General features: G+C 42.1%; 1 protein-coding gene across 1 annotated transcript in view; it reads right to left on the reverse strand.

The window, feature by feature from the left end:
* The window catches only part of STX8 (syntaxin 8), a 331,533-nt gene that overhangs the window by 115,937 nt on the left and 192,793 nt on the right, over window positions 1-22,803 (reverse strand). Inside the window, exon 7 of the mRNA XM_008010330.3 lies at window positions 8,251-8,352. Within this exon, the coding sequence (XP_008008521.1) occupies window positions 8,251-8,352 (102 nt within the window). The remainder of the gene's footprint in view (window positions 1-8,250; window positions 8,353-22,803) is intronic.

Consider the following 22,803-nt stretch of genomic DNA (forward strand, 5'->3'; position numbering starts at 1 on the left):
GCGGAGCTTACAGTGAGCCGAGATTGCGCCACTGCACTCCAGCCAGGGTGACAGAGCGAGACTCCGTCTCAAAAAAAAAAAAAAAAAAAAAAAAAAGAAAACATTGATGATCCCAACACCCAGCCAACTGCCTTGCTCATGCCCCCCATTCCCACATCACCAATGGTGACCGCGTGCCCCTCCACACCTCTCTTCAGACTCTAACCAACACTGCAAATGCACGTCTCTCTCCCTCCTTTTCTTTCCTCCCTTCCTCCCTCCTTTTCCTTAAGTGGGACCACAGTATATATACTCCCTGCTCATTTTGGTTTGGCTTTTCACTCACCAGACTCAGAAGCAGCTTGTCTACCTAATTCTTCAGAACTCTGCTCCTATGTCACAGCCTCTTGGAAACCTCTGAGCCCTTGGCTGACTCAGACCTGTCTGTACCACCTGCAGTCATTAGTGATTTACGGCATGTGTCCCCCTCTCCCCTACACTCTAAGTCCTATCTACCTTTTACCTTTTTATGAGACAAGGTCTCATTACCCAGGTGGAAGTGCAGTGGCACAATCACAGCTCACTGTAGCCTTGAACTCCTAGGTTCGAGGGATCCTCCCATCCCAGCCTCCCAAGTAGCTGGGACTACAGGCGTGAGCCACTGTGCCCAGTCCTATCTACATTTTTAGCTCGTTTCTAGCCCAGTACCTGGCACACAGATGATATCCACTAACTGTGCTGGCATGGATGAAGAAGAGAACAGATGAATGGGAAAACCTGAGGACAAGATGGTTTTGAAGGCAGATAGGCACTTGTGAAGGACAAGGCATTTCTCCATTGATACTGAATTAAGGATGACACAGCGGGTACAGAAACAGACACATTAGAATGTAAAGGAAAAGGGGGCCGAGAGATTTAACTAGCTTACCTCAATGAACCATGATAAGGGAAAGAAGAAAAAGTTAAAACAACGGCCAAATAGAAATATTCTTGATAAACCGTATGATAAATGAAGGAACTGGCATAGATCCTTCTTTGTTCCAGATTAATTGCTTATGCTTGTGGTAAAACATTAAAAATAATTCTGAGAAAAAAGTAGCTCTAAAGTCTGTTAAATAAACTAGACTACTTACAACTCAGTTTCTTACCTGTTTTATAAGGTTCAAAAGAGCTAATGTGAAAAAAAGCATGTTGGTCAGGCACAGTGGCATACATCTGTAATCCCAGCACTTTGGGAGGCTGAGGCAGGCAGATCGCTTGAGTCCAGGAGTTTGAGACCAGCCCGGACAACATGGTAAAATCCTGTCTATAAAAAATAAAATAAAAATTAGCCAGGCACGATAGTGAGTGCCTGTAGTCCCAGGTACTCAGCAGGCTCAGGCGGGAGGCTCACTTAAGCCTGGGAGATGGAGGTTGCAGTGAGCTGAGATCATGCCACTGCACTCCAGCCTGGGTGACAGACCAGACAGACCCTGTCCCAAGAAAAAGGAAAAAAAAAAAAAATAAAGCAAGCCAGTTGTGGTGGCTCACACCTGTAATCCCAGTGCTTTGGAAGGCTGAGGCAGGCAATCACTTGAGGCTGGGGGGTTGAGGCCGGCCTAAGCAACAGGGTGAAACCCCGTCTCTACTAAAAATACTAAAATTAGCCAGGTATGGTGGTGCATACCTGTAATCCCAGCTATTTGGGAGGCTGAGGCAGGGGAATCACTTGAACTCAGGAGGCGGAGGTTGCAGTGAGCCGAGATCGTGCCATTGCACCCCAGCTTGGGCGAAAGAGCAAGACTCTGTCTCAGAAAACAAGAATGAATTAAACCCCACATCTTATCATAGCTGGCATTTATAGAGGACTCACTAGTACTGGTCACCGTGTCACCTAACTGTTCTCAGTCTACAAAACAATCACGTGTACTAGTCATTGCTACCCTCCTTTTAGAGTGAAGGAAACTGAGACTTAGAGACGCAAGCAGCTCCATAAGTCACCCAGGCTGTAAGCGGCAGATCCCAAATTGTGCCCCAGGACTGTCAGATGCCACACCTGTGCTGCATGCTCTTAACCAGGGTCCTGCCCCGCCTCCCTAAGATCACATTCTGATGAGCTGAAGGCAGATCCCATGGTCGTCGATTGAGACGGCCTCAGTGCAACATCAGCTGGGTTGATTTCTAACCACATCACTGAAACGCTACTAAAATCACAGTAAATGTGCTTAGACAACATTACGTAATAGTCAATATGCTGAGAAGCAAGACTGTCCGTCCAGCCGAGTCATTCAGAATTCTTAGTCTGGTCTTTCACAATTGGCGCCCTCTGTCAGACTCAGACAAGGCTCTATTTTGAATTCTAATGAGGACCAGGCACACTGAATATTTAAACTGCAATTACAAAGATCCTACTTTTATGTAAATGTCCTTAATGGAAGTAACAGATCTGAAAATACATAGAGGTACCCGTGGAAAATATCAGTCTAATTTGCATTTAGAAGCTAGAAAAAACAACAACAACAAAAAAAAAAAACCACAGTATTGTTTTCTACTTGATGCTATCACTGGGGTGGGATTGGGGGAGGAAAAGGGAGGAAAATCCACACAAAGATCTCGGTAAAAATTTTAAAGCCTGTGCTCCTGAGTGAAAGGTTCACAAAGAGGTACTTGAATCCCTTGTTAAGAACTGAACAAACAAGTTCATCATCGGGCCTCTCTCCTGTGTGGCCCCTTGCAGTTCAGTCTGTATTCATAACTAGAAATTCTCTCACTGCTCAAGCATCTATGACTGATATATCGGGCCATCAAGGAAGATATGCCAAGGGTGGCGAAACAAAAGGCCATTTCATGATTCACAACCTATTTTCACACTCCTTTGTGTAAAATGATGATGTGGTGGCTGCTATCCGCACTGCACCCGAGTCCTCTTAGTTAAACAGTGATAGAATGTCCTGTGAACGGCAATTGAGTTACACTCGACTGGGCTGCTTAATTTCCCCCCCGCCTCAAAGTTAAAGTACACCTTGCTTGCAGTTTCATTAAGGATGTGTATGTGTTCATATATAAAACGGCCAATGTGGCTTTGCACTTGAGAAGAGCAGGTGATTGTTAACTTAGCTATATCTCGAAGCTCTTGCACCAACCCCCTGCCCCTCAAACGTCTTTCTTACTAAGACCATAATTTAACAGCCTGGCATTTGGGCATTCTCTTCAAGATGCTAACATTTATTAAATAGAATATGCCTTTTTTTTTCTGATTTGTCTTTTGGTTGATTCTTGCTGAAACCAAATATGTTCACTGGGTTTTTTATTTGTTACCTATTATTTCTAGAAGTTCTATCTGGTTGCTTTTCAAAATTTCTATGTTACTTACAGTTTTCAGGTTTCTTAAGATGCATTCAAGCTTGTCATTTTAAAAATATATTTTAAAAAGTGGAATTGAGTTTATAAATCAATGTCTGGTAATTCTACTACTGCAATTCTGTTCAGATTCATGTCCATGGTCTACTGCTGGTCCTCACTCATGCTGTGCTGTCTCTGGGTATGCTAGAGTATCTTTGACTATGTGCTGGTCATCGCCCTTTGAAATTTATTTTTAGTTAACTCCTAGCATCTTAGAACAAATATGCTTTCCTCCAGAGGCATTTCATTTGTTTTTGCCAGGCACCTCGAGCTATAACAGGTGAGTCTGCCTCAAAGCAAATTCACCTCAAGCTGTAACAGGTGAGTCTGCCTCAAACCAAATTCACCTCGAGCTGTAACAGGTGAGTGTGCCTCAAACCAAATTCACCTTAAGCTATAACAGGTGAGTCTGCCTCAAACCAAATTCACCTCCAGCTATAACAGGTGAATCTACCTTAAACCAAATTCACCTCCAGCTATAACAGGTGAGTGTGCCTCAAACCAAATTCACCTCGAGCTATAACAGGTGAGTCTGCCTTAAACCAAATTCATGGTATGATGTTTCCTGGTCCACCCTGAGTATGTACGTCCAGGGGGCAAATTCATATGTGGGCCTTTCTATGACCACAAGCTGTCAATAATTGTATTTTCTCCCCTTTCTTTTTCTTCTCCTATTCTGCTCAGTGCCAAGGCTGCCTTTCCACAACCCCCCACGCCAAGTTTAGGTCTAGTTCACTTTTACTCTGAGGATATAGCTCTTTGGGGTCCCAGTTTATTGTGGGAAGAGTCTCCCATTACACTTCCTAATTAGAGTGGGTGCCCAGGGACTTAATTTCCATCCCACCTGCCTGCCCCTCTCAGGCTACAGAAGTCTCTGACTTTATCAGTTTTAAAAAAATTATTTTTACATTTATTTATTTATTTATTTTTCTGAAATGGAGTCTTGCTCTTTTGCCCAGGCTGGAGTGCAGTGGCGCGATCTCGGCTCGCTGCAACTTCCTGGGTTAAAGGTGGAGAGAATAGCTTGAGGCAGGAGAATCGCCTGAACCCGGGAGACAGAGGTTGCAGGGAGCTGAGAATCACACCATTACACTCCAGCCTTGGCCACAAGAGCGAGACTCCGTCTCAAAAACAAAACAAAACAAAACAAACAAACAAAAAAAGAAAACACTGGAAAGTACATAAGAGTTTAGAGGCTGAAAGCAAAACCAAGCCAGGCTAGTATGAAGGTTCCTCAAACATTTAAACACTGAATTACCATTTTATCCAACAATTCTACTTCTGGATATATACACAAAAAAGGTAAGACTTGAGCAGCTATTTGTACAGCAACATTTATGGTGGCATTATTCACAATAGCCAAAAAGTGGAATCTGTGTCCATCGACAAACAGATAAACAAAATGTGATATATATAAAAATGGAATATTATTCAGTCTTCAAAAGGACTGAAATTGATACATGCTACAACTTGAATGAATCTTGAAGACATTATCCTAAATAAGCCAGATACAAAAGTATACATATGATCCCGCTTACAGTAGGTACCTAGAATAATATTTACAAAGTAGAAAAGAAGTCACCAGGGGCTGAAGGAGGGAGGAATAGGGAGTTATTGTCTTGGATAAATTTCAGTTTGGGATGTTAAAAAAAAAAAGTGGCTGGGTGCAGTGGTTCACACCTGTAATCCCAGCACTTTGGGAGGCTGAGGAGGGTGGATCACCTGAGGTTGGGAGTTCAAGACCAGCCTGACTAAAATGGAGAAACCCCATCTCTACTAAAAATACAAAATTAGCTGGGCGTGGTGGTGCATGCCTGTAATCCCAGCTACTGTGGAGGCTGAGGCAAGAGAATCACTTGAACCCGGGAGGCAGAGGTTGCAGTGAGCTGAGATTGTGCCACTGCACTCCAGCCTGGGTGACAGAGAGAGACTGTGTCAAAAAAATAAATAAATAAATAAATAAATAAATAAATAAATAAATAAAAGAATTTTCTTTTTTTCAGTATCTACTTAACACTGCTATACCAATGAACTTCTTCCTTCTGAATCATTACATAATTCTGTGACAGATTATTTATATATATATAATTAAATAAAATGAGGCATGAGATAAATGTATAGTTAACTTATTTTAAAATATAGACATAAGTTTTCAAAACGTATTTTAGTACTGGGATTCCTTAAATTTTTCTCTATTTTCAAAAAAAACAGCACTTAAGAGTCTAGTTCAGAAGACATTATGACACTTCTGGGTAAAAATACTACACACCAGATAATAACATCAAATTAGAAATTGGCAACAGTGTAAGAAACATTCTGCATTCATTATGACTTCACCAGTGACACGTGAGTTACTATGCTGCAAACACAAAAACATCCCAACATGTCTATGAATATATTCATTCCAAACTAGCAACATAATTGCTGAGAACAAAAACAACATATATAACAGTGTATCTCTTCCTGCTTTAGACATAGTAACAAGAGCTAATACCAGTACTTGCTCACGGCACACAATGTACCAAAGATGGTTCTAAGTGATACATATATTAGGTTGGTGCCAAAGTCGCTGCAGTAATGGCAAAAACCATGTTTCCTTTTGCACCAACCTAATATATACATATATATTATATACACGCACTCATTAATTTCTCATAACAATCCTTTGAGGTCTCTATCTTTATTATCCCCATTTCAAAGATGGGAAAATCATGGCAGAAGGGAATTTGAGCTTTCCTGAGGTCATGCAGCCAGTGAGAGGTGAAGCCTGGGTGTGAGGCCAGGCTCCAGAGCCCACTCTTGCGACACTACGCTCTGGCACCTCTCACACACGTATGGAAAGCTGGGGAAGGTGGCCAGCACTCGACACTTGACACAGTCCATACAACTGAATTTTGACAACCAAGTTCTCCACTTTCTTCTAATGAGGAAACTGAGGTCCAGAAAATAAGAGAGAGGTGGGAGTGAATTCATCTCTCGCATCTTTAAAGCTTCAGGATCCAGCATAGATAATAAAGTCCCTGTGGCCAGAAGTTATGTGAGAAGATTGATAAAGCCAAACTGAGGAGCAGAAGCACAGGGCAGGGTGGTCGGGCAGGACAGAGGTGATAAAGGGTCTGAAGGAGGCCCCGTGGGGCTCCACTACCTCTGAGCTTCCAGAGTCTCTATGTGCCTGACTCTCTCTCACCCCGTTGTTCTAGCCTTCTTTCCTACTGAGCAAACATAGCTAGGGAAGGTGATGCTTCTGAAGCTGCACATCTCAGGGACCCTTGCCCAGAGCGTCTAAAGTGGATCGATCAAGAGGATTCACTACATTTTTCATATTAAAAAAGGCTGAAAGTCTGGCAAAATATCTGTTCAGATCTCTAGGTTTTTTTTTTTTTTTTTTTTTTTTTTTAAAGACACAAGGTTTCAATCCGTCACTCAGGTGGGAGTACAGTAGCATGATCATGGCTCACTGCAGCCTCAACCTTCTGGGCTCCAGTGATACTCCTGACGCAGTGTTACAAAACTGGCTTAACCAGGACCTACTCAAGCGGGAAGGCCAGTCCACACTCACAGAGCCAGAAACACAGCAATGCTTTCTGAGGTCACACGTGCATGACTCCAGAGGAATCTGCATGCAATGCTTAGGGCTGGGTTTGGTGCTGCCTCACAAAGCCATTACATTTCTAGACAAAGAATTAACAGTTTGTAGGGAGTGGGTTATCTGTTATTTCTTGCTAAATTCATCTAAGCTAGTATGATGCTAAAATTTATCTCCTAAACTGGGATACTTCAGGCACATACCACCATGCCTGGCTAATTTTTTAAATTAATTAATTTTGAGACAGGGTCTCACGCTGTCACCCAGGCTGGAGTGCCGTGGCACAATCTCAGCTCACTGCAACCTTCAAGCAATCCTCCCTCTTCAGTCTCCCGAGTAGCTGGGACTCCTACAGGTGTGTGCCACAATGTCTGGCTATTTTTTTGTATCTTTAGTGGAGACAGGGTCTCGCCATGTTGCCCAGACTCCTAATTTTTAATTTTTTTTTTACAGAGACAGAGGTCTTGCTATGTTGCCCAGGCTGGTCTCAAACTCCAGAGCCACCACACACGGCCTGTGATTCTATTTTTCATAAATATGTCAGCTTCAGAAACTTGGTGCACCTTTGTGAGACGAAGCACCAAAAAACAATCACTGTGATTACTACTGCTGTTCCCATCATTTATCATCATGTACCTTTGGGCAAGGCACTGTGCACAGGCAATACACAGTTTAAACCTCACCAAAGTCTGCATCAGAATTTCTGCGGAACAAGCACCTGCAGCAGAACTGCTTGGTACGCTTGTTAAATAACGAACATTCTTGAACTCCACCCTAGATCTGGTCAGTCAGAATCCCTAGTGGAAAGCCTCAGGATCAGTATTTTAAGCCAGCCCTCCCAAGCGATTTTTATCTTGGCATATAAATCCCCATTTTACATACAAGGTATCAAGAGGTAAAGTGACTTGACAAAGACACCATCACGAAACATAAGATTTGAACTCAATTAAGCTTGTGGTTATTTTAAGACGGCACAAAAGCAAGTGAGATCCCCTTTAAAACCTGCCAACCAGTATAATGTTACACAATTTCCCAAACCATTAATCTCTGTAAACACACAGAAAGGACTCCTTTAAATTAAAAAAAAAAAAAAAAAAAAGAATGATATGCCCTCTGAACTCCACACATTTCATTCTGACCAGATTTAACCTTTGTTTAGCAATTTCAGTGCTGCATCAAATGGCACTGCCTGTATCAGAAGAGCAACCAAATTCCCGCAGCGATGAGACAAACAGGAAACTCAGAGCAGAGTAAATCCACAAGCTATGACAGAAACAGAGCCGTAAAAAGTAGTTATCTCTTACCACAAGAGGTTGACTTTCTGTCCACCAGGTTTACACGCCTGGTTTCAGTGCGAAGTTTTTCATCTGTGTTCTCCACCAGGTTGGCAAGGTCGTCAATTATCTCTAGAAAGGAAAGATACATGATTACTATTCCTGAAATCACCTGGTTCACATCACAGTATCACAGCTGTGGTTGTTCTTCCTAGCAATAATGATCTCAAGTGCAGTAATTGAAAAGGCACAGAACTCAGGTCGATTCTTTGAAAACGGCAATACTGATTGTAAAAGGAAAAAAAAAAAGTAGTAAAGAAGAAAACTGATTTAACACAATTCCAGCAGACAGGAGAAATGCCACGTTCAGAGGAAAGAAAGCATGACCCACCGAATTTATGCCTAGCCAAGCTGTCATTCAAGTATAAAGGAACAGACAGGCCGGGTGCGGTGGCTCACGCCTATAATCCCAGCACTTTGGGAGGCCGAGGAGGGAGGATTGCCTGAGGTCAGGAGTTCGAGACCAGCCTGGCCAACATAGGGAAACCCCATCTCTGCTAAAAATACAAAAAATTAGCCAGGTGTGGTGGTGTGCATCTGTAATCCCAGCTACTTGGGAGGCTGAGGCAGGAGAATTGCTTGAACGCAGGAGGCAGAGGTTGCACTGAGCCGCCACTACATTCCAGCCTAGGTGACAAAAAAAAAAAAAAAATAAGGAACAGACAGCATAGTAGACTTCAGGGACTACCTGGGCTCTTCTTGAGAAAACTACATGATGAAGAAATCAAGCCAATCAAAAGATAAATAAAGAGATGATGGAGAGAACAGAATCCATTTAAATACTGAACTAAGAGTAAACAAAACATGGATTAGATAACAGAAAGGTACAGAAATGTCACAACAGTAACAATGTAATTCCAACTGAAAAATTAGTCAGTGGTTGCCAGTGGGGAAGGAAGGTGAAAAGTTGAAAGTGCTAATTTCTTCATCTCTCGCAGTGAGGCATATTGAGCAGTTGAAAAGTTAATCATACAGAAATGTGTAGCCTTTTAAAATCACCAAAACTTTAATGTTTTTTGTTAAGCTTGAGGGATCTTTTAGTAATTACTATCTCTTGTAAAGAATCCTTGATGTGGGCTGGGTGTGGTGGCTCACACCTATAATCCCAGCACTTTGGGAGGCTGAGGCAGGCAGATCACCTGAGGTTGGGAGTTCGAGACCAGCCTGACCAACATGGTGAAACCCAGTCTCTACTCAAAATACAAAATTAGCCAGTCATATGGTGGTGCATGCCTGTAATCCTAGCTACTAGGTTGGCTGAGGCAGACTTGCTTGATCCCGGGAGGTGGAGGCTGCAGTGAGCTGAGATTGCACCACTGCACTCCAGTTTGGGCGACAGAGAGAGACTCAGTCTCAAAAAAAAAAAAAAAAGAAAAAAGAAAAGAAAAGAAAAAGAATCCTTGATGTGAAATTTGTTTTTTTAACCCTAATCTTTTTAAGTGAAATTGAGCCCTTCACAACATTTAAAATAGCATATATAGTACGATGTTAACTATGTAAAAGTATTTGTAGCCATCTTTTTATATTTACAAATCTATAGGGATATATGTGAATATTATTAATTTAATGCTAATAATGATTATTTCTAGATGGTAGGATGCTGTGTGACTGCTGCCTGCTTCCTTGCATTTTTCTGTGTTGCATGAATTTCTCTCTTTCTGTTTTTTTTAAGAGACAGGGTCTTGCTCTGTTACCCAGATGGGATACAGGGTACCGTGATAGCTCAATGCAGTCTTCAGGGTTCTAGCAATCCTCCCATCTCAACCTTCTGAGTAGCTGAGACTGTAAGCATGTGCCACCACTCCCAGGTAATTGTTTAAACGTTGTGTAGAGATGAGGCCCTGCTATGTCACCCAGGCTGGTCTCAAACTCCTGGCCTCAAGAGATCCTCTTGCATCAGCCTCTCAAAGTGTTAGGATCACAACCACGAGCCACTGTGCCTGGCCTGAATTTCTTACAGTGATCATATATAGTCATGTGCCACATAATGACGTAATGACGTTTCAGTCAATGACGGACCATGTCTACGACAGCGGTACCATAAGTGGTACAGTATTATGATGTTATAATACCATATTTTTAGTGTATCTTTTCTAAGTTTGGATACAGATTTTTTTTTTTTTTTTGAGATGCAGTCTCACTTTTGTTGCCCAGGAGGGAGTAGAGTGGCGTGATAGCGGCTCACCACAACCTCTGCCTCTCAAGTTCAAGCGATTCTCCTGCATCAGCCTTCCAAGTAGCTGGGATTACAGGTGCACATGACTCATAATTTTTGTATTTTTGTATTTTTAGTAGAGATGGGGGTTTCATCATGTTGGCCAGGCTGGTCTCGAACTCCTGACCTCAAATGATCCACCCGCCTCGGCTTCCCAAAGGGCTGGGATTACAGGCGTAAGCCACTGCGCCTGGCCATGTTTACCATCTTGTTACAACTGCTTACATGCAATAACATGCTGTACAGGTTTTTAGCCTACGGGCAATAGGTCATACCATACATACAGTCTAGGTGTGTAGCAGGCTTTACCATCTAGTGCTATGTGAGTACCCTCCATGATGTTCGCACAATTATATAACTACCTAACGACACATTTCTCAGAACATATCCCTGTCAAGGAATGTATGACTATTATATTTTTCTTTTTTTTTTCCCTCCCTCCTTCTCCCTCCTTCCTGTTTTTATAGTAACTGCTTTGGAGACATGTTGTTCAATACCAGTCACCATTTTTCTTAAAGCATTAAGTAAAGCAAACAAATAAATCAAATGAAGTTTCCAGAATGATGTGTGAGCTGAATTCTGAAAGCTACATGGGTGAAAAAGCAGGAAAAGGGCAACCCATGCAAAAAGAATCGTATCTGAAAGGCACAAAGGAGTTGGGCGCTCCTGCTTCTTGCCTCCTGCAGCACTTCCTACAAACCTCTTACTTATAGACCCTATAGTTACATTCCACCGATTTGTTTACATGTCTTTAACAGGAAGATTATGATATAAACTAATTTTTATTCGTCCTTATACCTCCCACACCTGGGAGAATGCCTTGTCTACAGCAAGATAAAACAAATATGAAAAGGGAAAGACAATCAATGGGCTGGTGGGTCATGCCTGTAGTCCCAGCACTGTGGGAGGCCAAGGTGGGCGGATGACAAGGTCAGGAGTTTGAGACCAGCCTGGCCAACATAGCGAAACTCCGTCTCTACTAAAAATACAAAAATTAGCCAGGCATGGTGGTGCACGCCTGTAATTCCAGATATTTGGCAGGCTGAGGCAGGAGAATCGCTTGAACCCAGGAGTTGGAGTGAGCTGAGATCATACTACTGTACTCCAGCCTGGGCAACAGAGCAAGACTCTGTCTTGGGGAAAAAACAAACAAACAATGTCCTAACTTATCTTTGTTTCTAGTCCTGATTCATTTTAATTCATTTTCCATACAATACTCAGAGCATATTTTAATTCTCTCATATTTCAATGAATTAAAATTTAAATAGCCACATGTATCGAACAACTCAGCTCTAAAGCAAGAACTTAAAAAAGAAACCAAGAAAACACACACACACACGCCCTACCAAGAGGTATAGTTTTAAAATAAAAATTAACAGAAGAAATAAAATTAAATACTAAAAATGTATGATTCAGGAAAGGGGTAAAGAGGAACAAAGAATAGATGGGACAGAAAGAACAGAAATATAATATCTATCTGGCATGCTTAAATTCAATTGTATCAATAGTTGCATTAATGTAAACAGACTAAACTTTTCAATTAAAAAACAAAGGATATCAAGCAACTTTTTTTTTTTTTTTTTTGAGATGGAGTCTTGCTCTGTTGCCCAGGCTGGAGTGCAGTGGCGCGATCTTGGCTCACTGCAAGCTCTGCCTCCCGGATTCACACCATTCTCCAACTCAGCCTCCCAAGTAGCTGGGACTACAGGCGTCCGCCACCAGGCCCTGTTAATTTTTTTGTCTTTTTTAGTAGAGACGGGGTTTCACCGTGTTAGCCAGGATGGTCTCAATCTCCTGACCTCACGATCCGCCCACCTCTGCCTCCCAAAGTGTCAGGATTATAGGCGTAAGCCAGTGTGCCCGGCCTTTTTTTCCTTTCTTTAATTATACTTTAAGTTCTAGGTACATGTGCACAACATGCAGGTTTGTTACCTAGGTATACATGTGCCATGTCGGTTTGCTGCACCCATCAACAACTCGTCACTTACTTTAGGTATTTCTCCTAACGCTATCCCTCCCCCAGAAAGATTATTTTAAAAAGATGACACAACTATATACTTTGCTATGGAACTCACTATAAGGCACAGTGTTTGTATGACAGTGTTGGCAAAGCTATATTAATATCAGACCAGACAGACTTCTAGAAAAGGAGTATTATTAGATATAAAAAGGAACTTCTCATCGTGATGAAAGGACACACGTCAAAAATGGGAAATTCTGTCATTATTTGAAAATTAAGGAAAACAACTCCGATTTCCCCACAGGGCAAAGATGAAATCACAAGGGAAAGCAGAAAATATACTGAAATGAGTACGAAGGACAACTGCTGTAGACTGGATGTTTGTGTGCCTTCAAAATTACGTTGAAGCCTCATCACCAGTGTGACGATATTTGGATGTGGGGCCTTTGGGAGGTGAATGGTGAGAAGAGTAAAGCCCGCATGAATGAATGAATCCCGTTCCATGCATGAGATTTATGACCTTATAAAAGAGTTCCTAGAGAGCTCCCTTATGTCTTCCACCAAGTGAAGTTACAATGAAGACAGCTGTCTGTGAACCAGGAAATAGACCCTCACCAGACACCAGATCTGTAGGCACCTTGATCTTGACTTCCCAGCCTCCATAACGGTGATAATTTCTGTTGTTTATAAGTCATCCAGTTGATGGCATTTTATTATAGCAGCTTGAACAAGACAACAATGTAGCACAAAAGTTTTTGGGATGCTACTAAAGCGGTACTTAGGGAGAAATTTATTGCTCTAAATGCATATATTAGTAAAGAAGAAAGATGTAAAATCAATGATCAGACTCAAGCAGATAATAGTATGATCATCTCAATAAATGCAGAAAAAGGGTATGATGAAATTCAGTGGCCATTCATGATACAAATTCTCAGCAAAATAGAAATGAAAGAGAACTTCTTCGGCCCGAGGAAGGACATCTATATAAAAAATATTCAGCGCTAATATCATACTTAAAGGTGAAACATGGAACATTTTTTCTCTAAGATCAGGAACAAGACAAGGACGTCTCCTCTGACAGCATCTGTTGAACATTTTATTAGAAGTCCCACATTGTTCAATCAGGCAGGGGGGGAAAAAAAGCAAAAATGTATGAAAGGGAGCTGTAAAGCTGCATTTGCAGATGACATGATTGTACACCCAGAAAACAAGTCTATTTTAAAACTACAAGAACTAGTAAGTAAATCTAATAAATTTGCACGTACAAAGTCAATAGTAAAAGGCAATATATTTCTATATACCAGTGATAAACAATGCAGAAAAAATCAAAGTAAAAAATTCATTATAATGGCATCAAAAGCCGTATTACATACTTAGAAATAAATCTAACTGAAGATGTGTAAGACCTCTATAATAAAAACTATAAAACATTGCTGGGAGAAATGAGAGGCAGCCTAAGAAAAGGAGAACTGGCCTGGCCCATATGATAGTTCTATCTGTAGTTTTCTGAGGAACCCCGACGCAGTTCTCCATAATAGCTATACTAGCTCACATTCCCACCGACAGTATATAAGAGTTCCTTTTTCTCTCCACATATCCTCACCCTCATTTGTTATTTTTTTTTCATATATTGGTTATAAGAGAGAACACAATATTTTAAAGACATTGGTTCATTTTTTTTTCAATTGACAGATATTGTACAGAATTTTATAGCTTGAATGCAAACCTAATAAAAATTCTAGCAGGCTTTTAAAATGGAACCTGCAAGCCAATTCTAAAATTCACAAAGAAAATTATTTAGAATAGTCAAAATAATCCTAACAAAGAAAAACAGTCCAGGCACAGTGGCTCACGCCTGTAATCCCAACACTTTAGGAGGCTGAGGCGGGTGGATCATGAGGTCAGGAGATTGAGACCATCCTGGCTAACACGGTGAAACCCCGTCTCTACTGAAAATACAAAAAATTAGCTGGGCATGGTGGTGGGCGCCTGTGATCTCAGCTACTTGGGAGGCTGAGGCAGAAGAATGGTGTAAACTTGGGAGGCAGAGGTTGCAGTGAGCCAAGATCGCACCATTGCACTCCAGCCTGGTGACAAAGCGAGACTCCGTCTCAAAAAAAAAAAAAAAAATAGGAAAGAAAAACAAAGTTGGAGGTATTATGTTACCAAAATTCACCATTTATTATAAATATATACTAATCAAAGACAGTCTGATATTAGAATAAGGACACACAAACACTGTTTGTCTGTTTGTCCACATCGATGGAACAAAACAGAGAATCCAGATAGACTTGTGTGTGTGCGTGTGTGTGTGTGCACGCCCACCTGCACACGTGAGCGCTGAATTCTCAACAAAGGTATCAACAACATAGTCAATCAAATACGGAAATAAAACTCTTTTCAACAAATGGTGCTGGAAAAAAAACTGGATATATGTATGAGGAAATAAAAAACACCTCAACCCTTTCTTCTCTCTATACCGGGAAAAAAAAAAAAAAAAAGTTGTGATGGTTCATAGACTTAACAGTAAAACCTAGAATTGTAAAGCTTCTAAAAGAAAAAAAGAGAAAATTTTCATAGCCTGGAGTAGGTAGGCAAAAACTTCTTGGACAGGACATAAAAAGACTATCCACAAAAGAAAACAAGTTGGTCAATCTGATTTAGCAAATCCTCGAAGGAAGTGATTTCCAGATCTTGTGACATCCTGATGCTCTGGGCACAGTATTCTTCTGAAAATGTGATGGGAGGACTTGGAGACATCACTTCAGTCTTTGTCTCATCAGCACTAAACACAGCTGTTTATATATAGTAAAAGTGGGCATTCTTATGATCCATGGCTCATTCTCTATCAAGAGGAATTTTCTGCTCATCCAAAGATACTATTACAAAAATTAAGAAATAAGCCACAGAATGGTAGAAAATATTTGGAGAACATATAGCCGACACAGAATTCGTATCTGGAATATATAAAGATCTCCTACATATTAACAATAAAGAGAAGCTAATTTTAAAATAGCCAAAAGATCTGAACAGATGTTTTAGAGAAGAAGATACACAAATGGCACATACGACACATGAAAAACAGCTCAAATATTGTTAGTCATTAGGGAAATGCAAATTTCAACCACAATAAGATACTGCTTCACACGACAGTGTGCAAACTAAAGACTTACAATACTAATGGCTGGGGGAAAATATGGCACAAAGGGTGCTGTACAAGTGTTTGTCAGTTCTCATCAAGTTAACCATATATCAACCATCTTACCCAGAAACTTCACTCCTAGGGTTTTTTTCTTTCTTTCTTTTTTTTTTTTTTTTTTTTGAGGCGGTGTCTTGCTCTACTGCCCTGGAGCTGGAGTGCAGTGGCGCAATGTCCGCTCACTGCAACCTCTGCTTCCACTCGGAAGAGTTCAAGCGATTCTCCATCCTCACCCTCCCGAGTAGCTGGGATTACAGGCACACACCACTGCACTCGTCTAATTTTTGTATTTTTAGTAGAGAGAGGATTTCACTATGTTGGCCAAGCTGGTCTTGAACTCCTGACCTCAGGTGATCCACCTGCCTCGACCTCTCAAGAGTGCTGGGATTATAGGCGTGAGCCACCGTGCCCAGCTCACTCCTAGGTATTTACCAAACAGAAATAAAAGCCTATTTCTAGAAAAAAAAAAAAAAAAAAAAAAAAAAAAAAAAAAAAAAAACCCTGTACAAAAATATACACTGCAACCTTATTCATGAGGGTCCCAAACTAGAAACCACCCACATATCCATCATTAGGAGAATGGGAAAGCAAATTGGGGTATATCTGTTAAATGGAATACTATTCAGCAACAGAAAGCATGAGCCACTCATGCATGCCACAACTGTCCAAATCTCAAAAAGAGTTTTGCTGGCTAAAAATAAGAAAGTGAAAATCATTATACGCTTTATGATTCCATTTATAAGAAATATAAGGATAGGCTGGGCGCGGTGGCTAGTGCCTGTAATCCCAACACTTTGGGAGGCCGAGGCGGCAGATCACGAGGTCAGGAGATCGAGACCACAGTGAAACCCTGTCGCTACTGAAAATACAAAAAGAAAGAAAAAAAATAAATTAGCCGGGCGCAGTGGTGGGCGCCTGTAGTCCCAGCTACTCGGGAGGCTGAGGCAGGAGAATGACGTGAATCCAGGAGGCGGAGCTCGCAGTAAGCTGAGATCGCACCACTGCACTCCAGCCTGGGTGATAGAGCGAGACTCCATCTCAAAAAAAAAAAAAAGAAAAGAAAAGAAAAGAAAAGAAAAGAAAAGAAAAGAAAAGAAATATAAGGATAAACCTAGCCTACAAAATAGACATCAGAAAGTGGTTGCCTCTGGTGTGCTTGACTAGAAAGGGACATGAAGAAACTTTCTGGGATGATGAAGTGTTCTAAAGGTCATAGAAATTCATGCAAATGGGTACAGCTGTCAAAACACATAGAAGGGAGGAAGGGAAGTAAGGAGGGAGGGAAGCAGGGAAGGAGGGAGGGAAGCAGGGAGGGAGGGAGGGAAGTAGGGAGGGAGGGAGGGAGCCAGGCAGGCAGGCAGGCAAGACAAAACAAATGCCTTAGAATAACAAAATTTCAGACCTGCAAGAGTCGTGCAATCACCTTGTAATTCCTTCCCCTCTTGTAACATCCCTGGCAGTGGGACAGTTAATCTTTCACTGAACGCTCCCAGAGACTGGTAACATGGAAACTCATGAGAAAATCAGTTCCATGGCTGAGTTACAGGGTGACTCTGATAAAGTCCTTTATTCTGAGCTAAAATTCTGCCTGCTCTCAATTTCTACCTTAGGTATTTCTTTTTCTTCTTCTTCTTCTTTTCTTTTTTTTTTTTGGAGACAGAGTTTCACCCTTGTTGCCCAGGCTGGAGTGCAGTGACATGATCTCGGCTCACTGCAACCTCTGCCTCCCGGGTTGAAGCTAGGCTCCTGCTTCGGCCTCTCAAGTAGCTGAAATTTCAGGCGCCCCTTAGGTATTTCTAGACCAACACAGCATCAGTGTTCTTTCCTTCATAATTTTCCTCATATATCTCCTTGGTCTTCTCCTCTAGGTTAAAGATACTTAGATCCAAACTTTAGCAAATCCTCACAGGAAGTGATTTCCAGATCTTGTGACATCCTGATGCTCTGGGCATAGTATTCGTCCTAAAAACGTGATGGGAGGACTTGGACACATCGCTTCAGTCTTTGTCTCAGCATTGAACACAGCTGAGTTTATATATAGCAGCGTATGTAAAAGTGGGCATTTTTTTTTTTTTGGAGAGGTAGTCTCGCTCTGTTGCCCAGGCTGGAGTGCAGTGGCGTGATTTCAGCTCACTGCAAGCTCCACCTCCTGGGTTCACGCCATTCTCCTGCCTCAGCCTCCCGAGTAGCTGGGATTACAGGTGCCTGCCATTACGACCAGGTACTTTTTTGTATTTTTAGTAGAGACAGAGTTTTACAATGTTGGCCAGGCTGGTCTCGAACTCCTGACCTCAGGTGATCCACTCACCTCAGCCTCCCAAAGTGCTGGGATTACAGGCATGAGCCACCACGCCCGGCCTAAACAACTCTACTTTTTAAGTTATAAAAATTATTTAATAGCAGTTTATAAACAAAAGGAAAAAAGGAAAAAAGTAAACACTATCCAAATACCCCAGTATAACAATAACATAATTCCCCCTATGTGTTCACTACAATTTGACATAAACATATATTTGTGCCAGGGGCACTGGCTCATGCCTATAATCCAGCACTTTGGGAGGCCGAGGCAGGCAGATCACCTGAGGTTGGGAGGTCGAGACCATCCTGGCTAACACGGTGAAACCTCGTCTCTACTAAAAATACAAAAAAATCAGCTGGGCGTGGTGGCGGGCGCCTGTAGTCCCAGTTACTTGGGAGGCTGAGGCAGGAGAATGGCGTGAACCCGGGAGGCGGAGCTTGCAGTGAGCTGAGATCGCGCCACTGCACTCCAGCCTGGGCAACAAGAGCAAAACTCCATCTCAAAAAAAAAAAAAAAAACCATACATTTTCATTTAATTGCAATATATAAGTCTCCCCCATCAAATGATATCATTTGTATTCTTTCATGTAGTTACACAGTCTTTAGTTATAATTTCTAATGGTTACAAAATATTCATTCCATAAAATAATCATTCCTCAAATAATAGCCCATTGTTGGATACTCAGAATGTTTCTTTTTTTTTTTTTTTGAGACGGACTCTCCCTCTGTCGCCCAGGCTGGAGTGCACTGGCGCGATCTTGGCCCACTGCAAGCTCCGCCTCCCGGGTTCACTCCATTCTCCTGCCTCAGTCTCCTGAATAGCTGGGACTACAGGCTCGCCACCATGCCCAGCTAATTTTTTTTGTATTTTTAGTACAGATGGGGTTTCACCGTGTTAGCCAGGAAGGTCTCGATCTCCTGACCTCGTGATCCGCCTGCCTCGGCCTCCCAAAGTGCTGGGATTACAGGCGCGAGCCACTGCGCCCGGCCACTTAGGTTTCTATATTTCTAAATAATGAGTCTACAAATTCTTTCCTCCATTATCATTGTGTTCTTTTTAATCCTTTCCTTAACAAAGTGTGATTATGACTGCCTCATAAACTTTGAAACAGATTGCCAAATTATTTTTTAATAGACTTACAGTGCCACTGTTGGTTTGATGGGATTCCTTCCACTTGTCAGTTATGATGACCTCAGAAGGTTTCCTAGGCCAGAGAGCCTCGGGAAATTCCCACTCTGCAGACCACGCACTACCAAGGTGGGAATTCCCCTAACCACAGTCTATTAAGAGCAAATTAAATACAGGTTTCAGAGTATAGGTTGTGAAACAACCAGCTGACAAGTTCAGATTCCTGACAATAGAGCCTCCAAAGAGAAACTCATACCTTGCTTCCTGGTCAGTACTTGCATTTGGTTTCATGCAGGAGCTTATATTTCAATCACATGTTAATTTGAGATACCAAGTGCCATTCCAGCACAGAATGGACAAAATGGAACAACATAAAGTATACCAGAAAAATGACGGAATCACAAGGATTAAGAAATATTATATGGTGTCCAAACACCTGACTCCATTAAAACTGCATCATTTTTCTACTCTCAATTACAGCCTCAATACGTTCTATACAAAGGGAGAGAGTTTGCTATATATTTTCAGATGAATTTGGTGTCTTTTTATGCTATAATGGACTCATAATGGCAGTAGTAAAGTCATTATGTTATTACGCCTTTTGCTTATGTTCTTAATATTTGAAGACAAATGTTAAAAAAAAAATCTATAGTGAAGAAAGAGTTTTTCTTGAGGGTACTAGTTTAATTCCCTATAATTGATATCATACTCAAATTTACCAATGGAAACCCAAAACCTCTAATAATACTGTACACTAGTAAAAGATACATTCCAGAGAACAGGGACACAAGGACAAACCAATCTGTGACTTGCTAAAGAAAAAGTAACACCTTGCCTATGGCACCCTATGGTAGGGAGCTGCAAGGAACTCCAGCAGATCAAAGTGGAGCCTCTGGGAAGCACCCAGGCTTTGGGGACACAGTGAAAGCTCCTTTGCCTGGGAGAAATTCCCCTTGGCCAACTTGCTCACACCTTATACACAGCCAGATGGGCCAGGTTAGGCAAAAAGCACAGGCTCCTTTCCTTCCTCCTCCTGACCATCAACCAAGGTCCTTCATCTAGGCTTAAAAATATGTAACAGGAGGCTGGACGCAGTGGCTCATGCCTGTAATCCTAGCACTTTTGGGAGGCTGAGGTGGGCGGATCACCTGAGGTCAGGAGTTGAAGACCAGCCTGACCAATCTGATGAAACCCTGTGTCTACTAAAAATACAAAAATTACCTGGGCGTGGTGGCAGGCACCTGTAATCCCAGTTACTCAGGAGGCTGAGACAGGAGAATCACTTGAACCCAGGAGGCAGAGGTTGCAGTGAGCTGAGATTACACCGTTGCACTACAGTCTGGGGAGCAAGAGCGAAACTCCGTCTCAAAAACAAAACAAACCAAAACAAAATGTGTAACACAGGGTGGGTACTGTGGTTCACGCCTGTAATCCCAGAACTTTGAGAGGCCATGGCAGGTGGATCACAAGGTCAGGAGTTCGAGAACAGCCTGGCCAACATAGTGAAATCCTGTCTCTACTAAAAAAAAAAAAAAAAAAAAAAAAAATGTAGCCAGGCATGGGGGCAGGCACCTGTAGTTCCAGCTACTTGGGAGGCTGAGGCAGGAGAATCATTTGAACCCGGGAGGCAGAGGTTGCAGTGAGCCAAGATCGCACCATTGCACTCCAGCCTGTACAACAGAGCAAGACTCCATCTCAAAAACAAACAAACAGACAAACAAACAGAAAAATTAAAAAAAAAAAAAAAGGAAGACACAGCTCAGAATGAAGGAACATCTTAGTAGTTTTCAAAAGAAGGTTCTCTTTCCCTTTCACCTTGTGCCTTAGAAAATAAAATTCCTTTAAAAAAAGAATAAACTGGCTGGTTTGGGTGGCTCATACCTGTAATCCTAGCACTTTGGGAGGCCGAGAAGGGTGGATCACCTGAGGTCAGGAGTTCGAGACCAGCCTGGCCAAGATAACAAAACCCTGTCTCTACTAAAAATAGAAAAATTAGCCAGGCATGGTGATAGGAGCCTATAATCCCAGCTACTTGGGAGGCTGAGTTAGGAAAATCGCTTGAACCCAAGGGGTGGAAGTTGCAGTGAGCCTAGGTTGTGCCACTTCACTCCAGCCTAGGAGTGAAAACCCATCCCCCCGCCCAAAAAAGAGAAGAAACCTTAAAAAATGTCTGACTTCTTCCTTTAAAACAAGATTTCAAAACACACTAAGTCAATGCAACAAGAACAGAAAGACATCATGAAGGAACAGTGAAGATTACCAGAAACAATACATACAGATACAAACATAATTGTCCAAGTGAAAATCACAATGAAGGCAATTAAACAGATTGTAAACTAGGTAACAGAGTTAGCATATAAGCTTGAGTAGTCTCCCAGAAGTCACAGGAGAAAGGTTAGAGAAGACAAATAATGAGAGAGAGAAAAAAATAAGAGATAGGAACAAAGAAAAACAGGAGGAAAAACAATAACCAAATAAACAATATTTTCCTTGAAATGATAAAACACTTGAGTGTACATAGTAATAAAACAAACTCACTGAACAATGTTGATGGAAAGGATCGGCCGGGCGCAGTGGCTCACACCTGTAATCCCAGCACTTTGGGAGGCCGAAGCAGGTGGATCACAAGGTCAGGAGATTGACACCATCCTGGCTAACATGATGAAACCCCATCTCTACTAAAAAATACAAAAAATTAGCCAGGTGTGGTGGCGGGCGCCTGTAGTCCCAGCTACTCGGGAGGCTGAGGCAGGAGAATGGCGTGAACCCAGGTGGCGGACCTTGCAGTGAACCAAGATCACGTCACTGCACTCCAGCCTGGGAGACAGAGCGAGACTCCATCTCAAAAAAAAAAAAGGACCTAGAAATATCTCATGAAATTTCCAAATTTTGGAATCCAAAGTTCTGCAACTATTCAAATGGTGGGCAGGAAGAAAGGAAGCTTACCAACAAAGGAAGAAAATTAACCTGGCATCAGACTGTTGCTGTGAAACACGAAACACTAGAAGACAGTGAGTGGAAAAGGTGTGAGGACAAAGACCATGATCAAAGGATTCAAAATCTAGCCATGCTAAGGTGGATACTCAGAGATAAGAGAAAGACATAACCATACAAGGAGCCAGAGACCACTCACTCATCTCATGAATGCAGGCAACAAGGTCATAGAAACGAAGCACTGAATGAAATCCTTCTGGGCTGGGTGCGGTGGCTCACGCCTGTGATCCCAGCACTTTGGGGGCCCAAGGCAGTAGGATCACTTGAAGTTAGGAGTTCTGTTTTTTTTTTGAATTTTTTAATTTTTATTTTTTTGAGATGGAGTCTGGCTCTGTCACCCAGGCTGGAGTGCGGTGGCGCAATCTCAGCTCACTGCAAGTTCCGCCTCCCAGGTTCAAGGGATTCTCCTGCCTCAGCGTCCCGAGTAGCTGATATTACAGGCGCCTGCCACCACGCCCAGGCAATTTTTGAATTTTCAGTAGAGACAGAGTTTTGCCATGTTGGCCCGGCTGGTCTCGAACTCCTGACCTCAGGTGATCTGCCCACCTCGGGCTCCCAAAGTGCTGGGAGTACAGGCATGAGCCACTGCACCTGACCATGAGACAGAGTTTTGCTCTTGTCACCCAGGCTGGAGTGCAATGGCATGATCTCGGCTCTCTGCAACCTCCACCTCCTGGGTTCAAGTGATTCTCCTGTCTCAGCCTCCCAAACAGTTGAGACTACAGGC

The sequence above is a fragment of the Chlorocebus sabaeus genome, chromosome 16, assembly GCF_047675955.1.
Source record: "Chlorocebus sabaeus isolate Y175 chromosome 16, mChlSab1.0.hap1, whole genome shotgun sequence".
In the NCBI taxonomy this organism is placed as follows: Eukaryota; Metazoa; Chordata; class Mammalia; order Primates; family Cercopithecidae; genus Chlorocebus; species Chlorocebus sabaeus.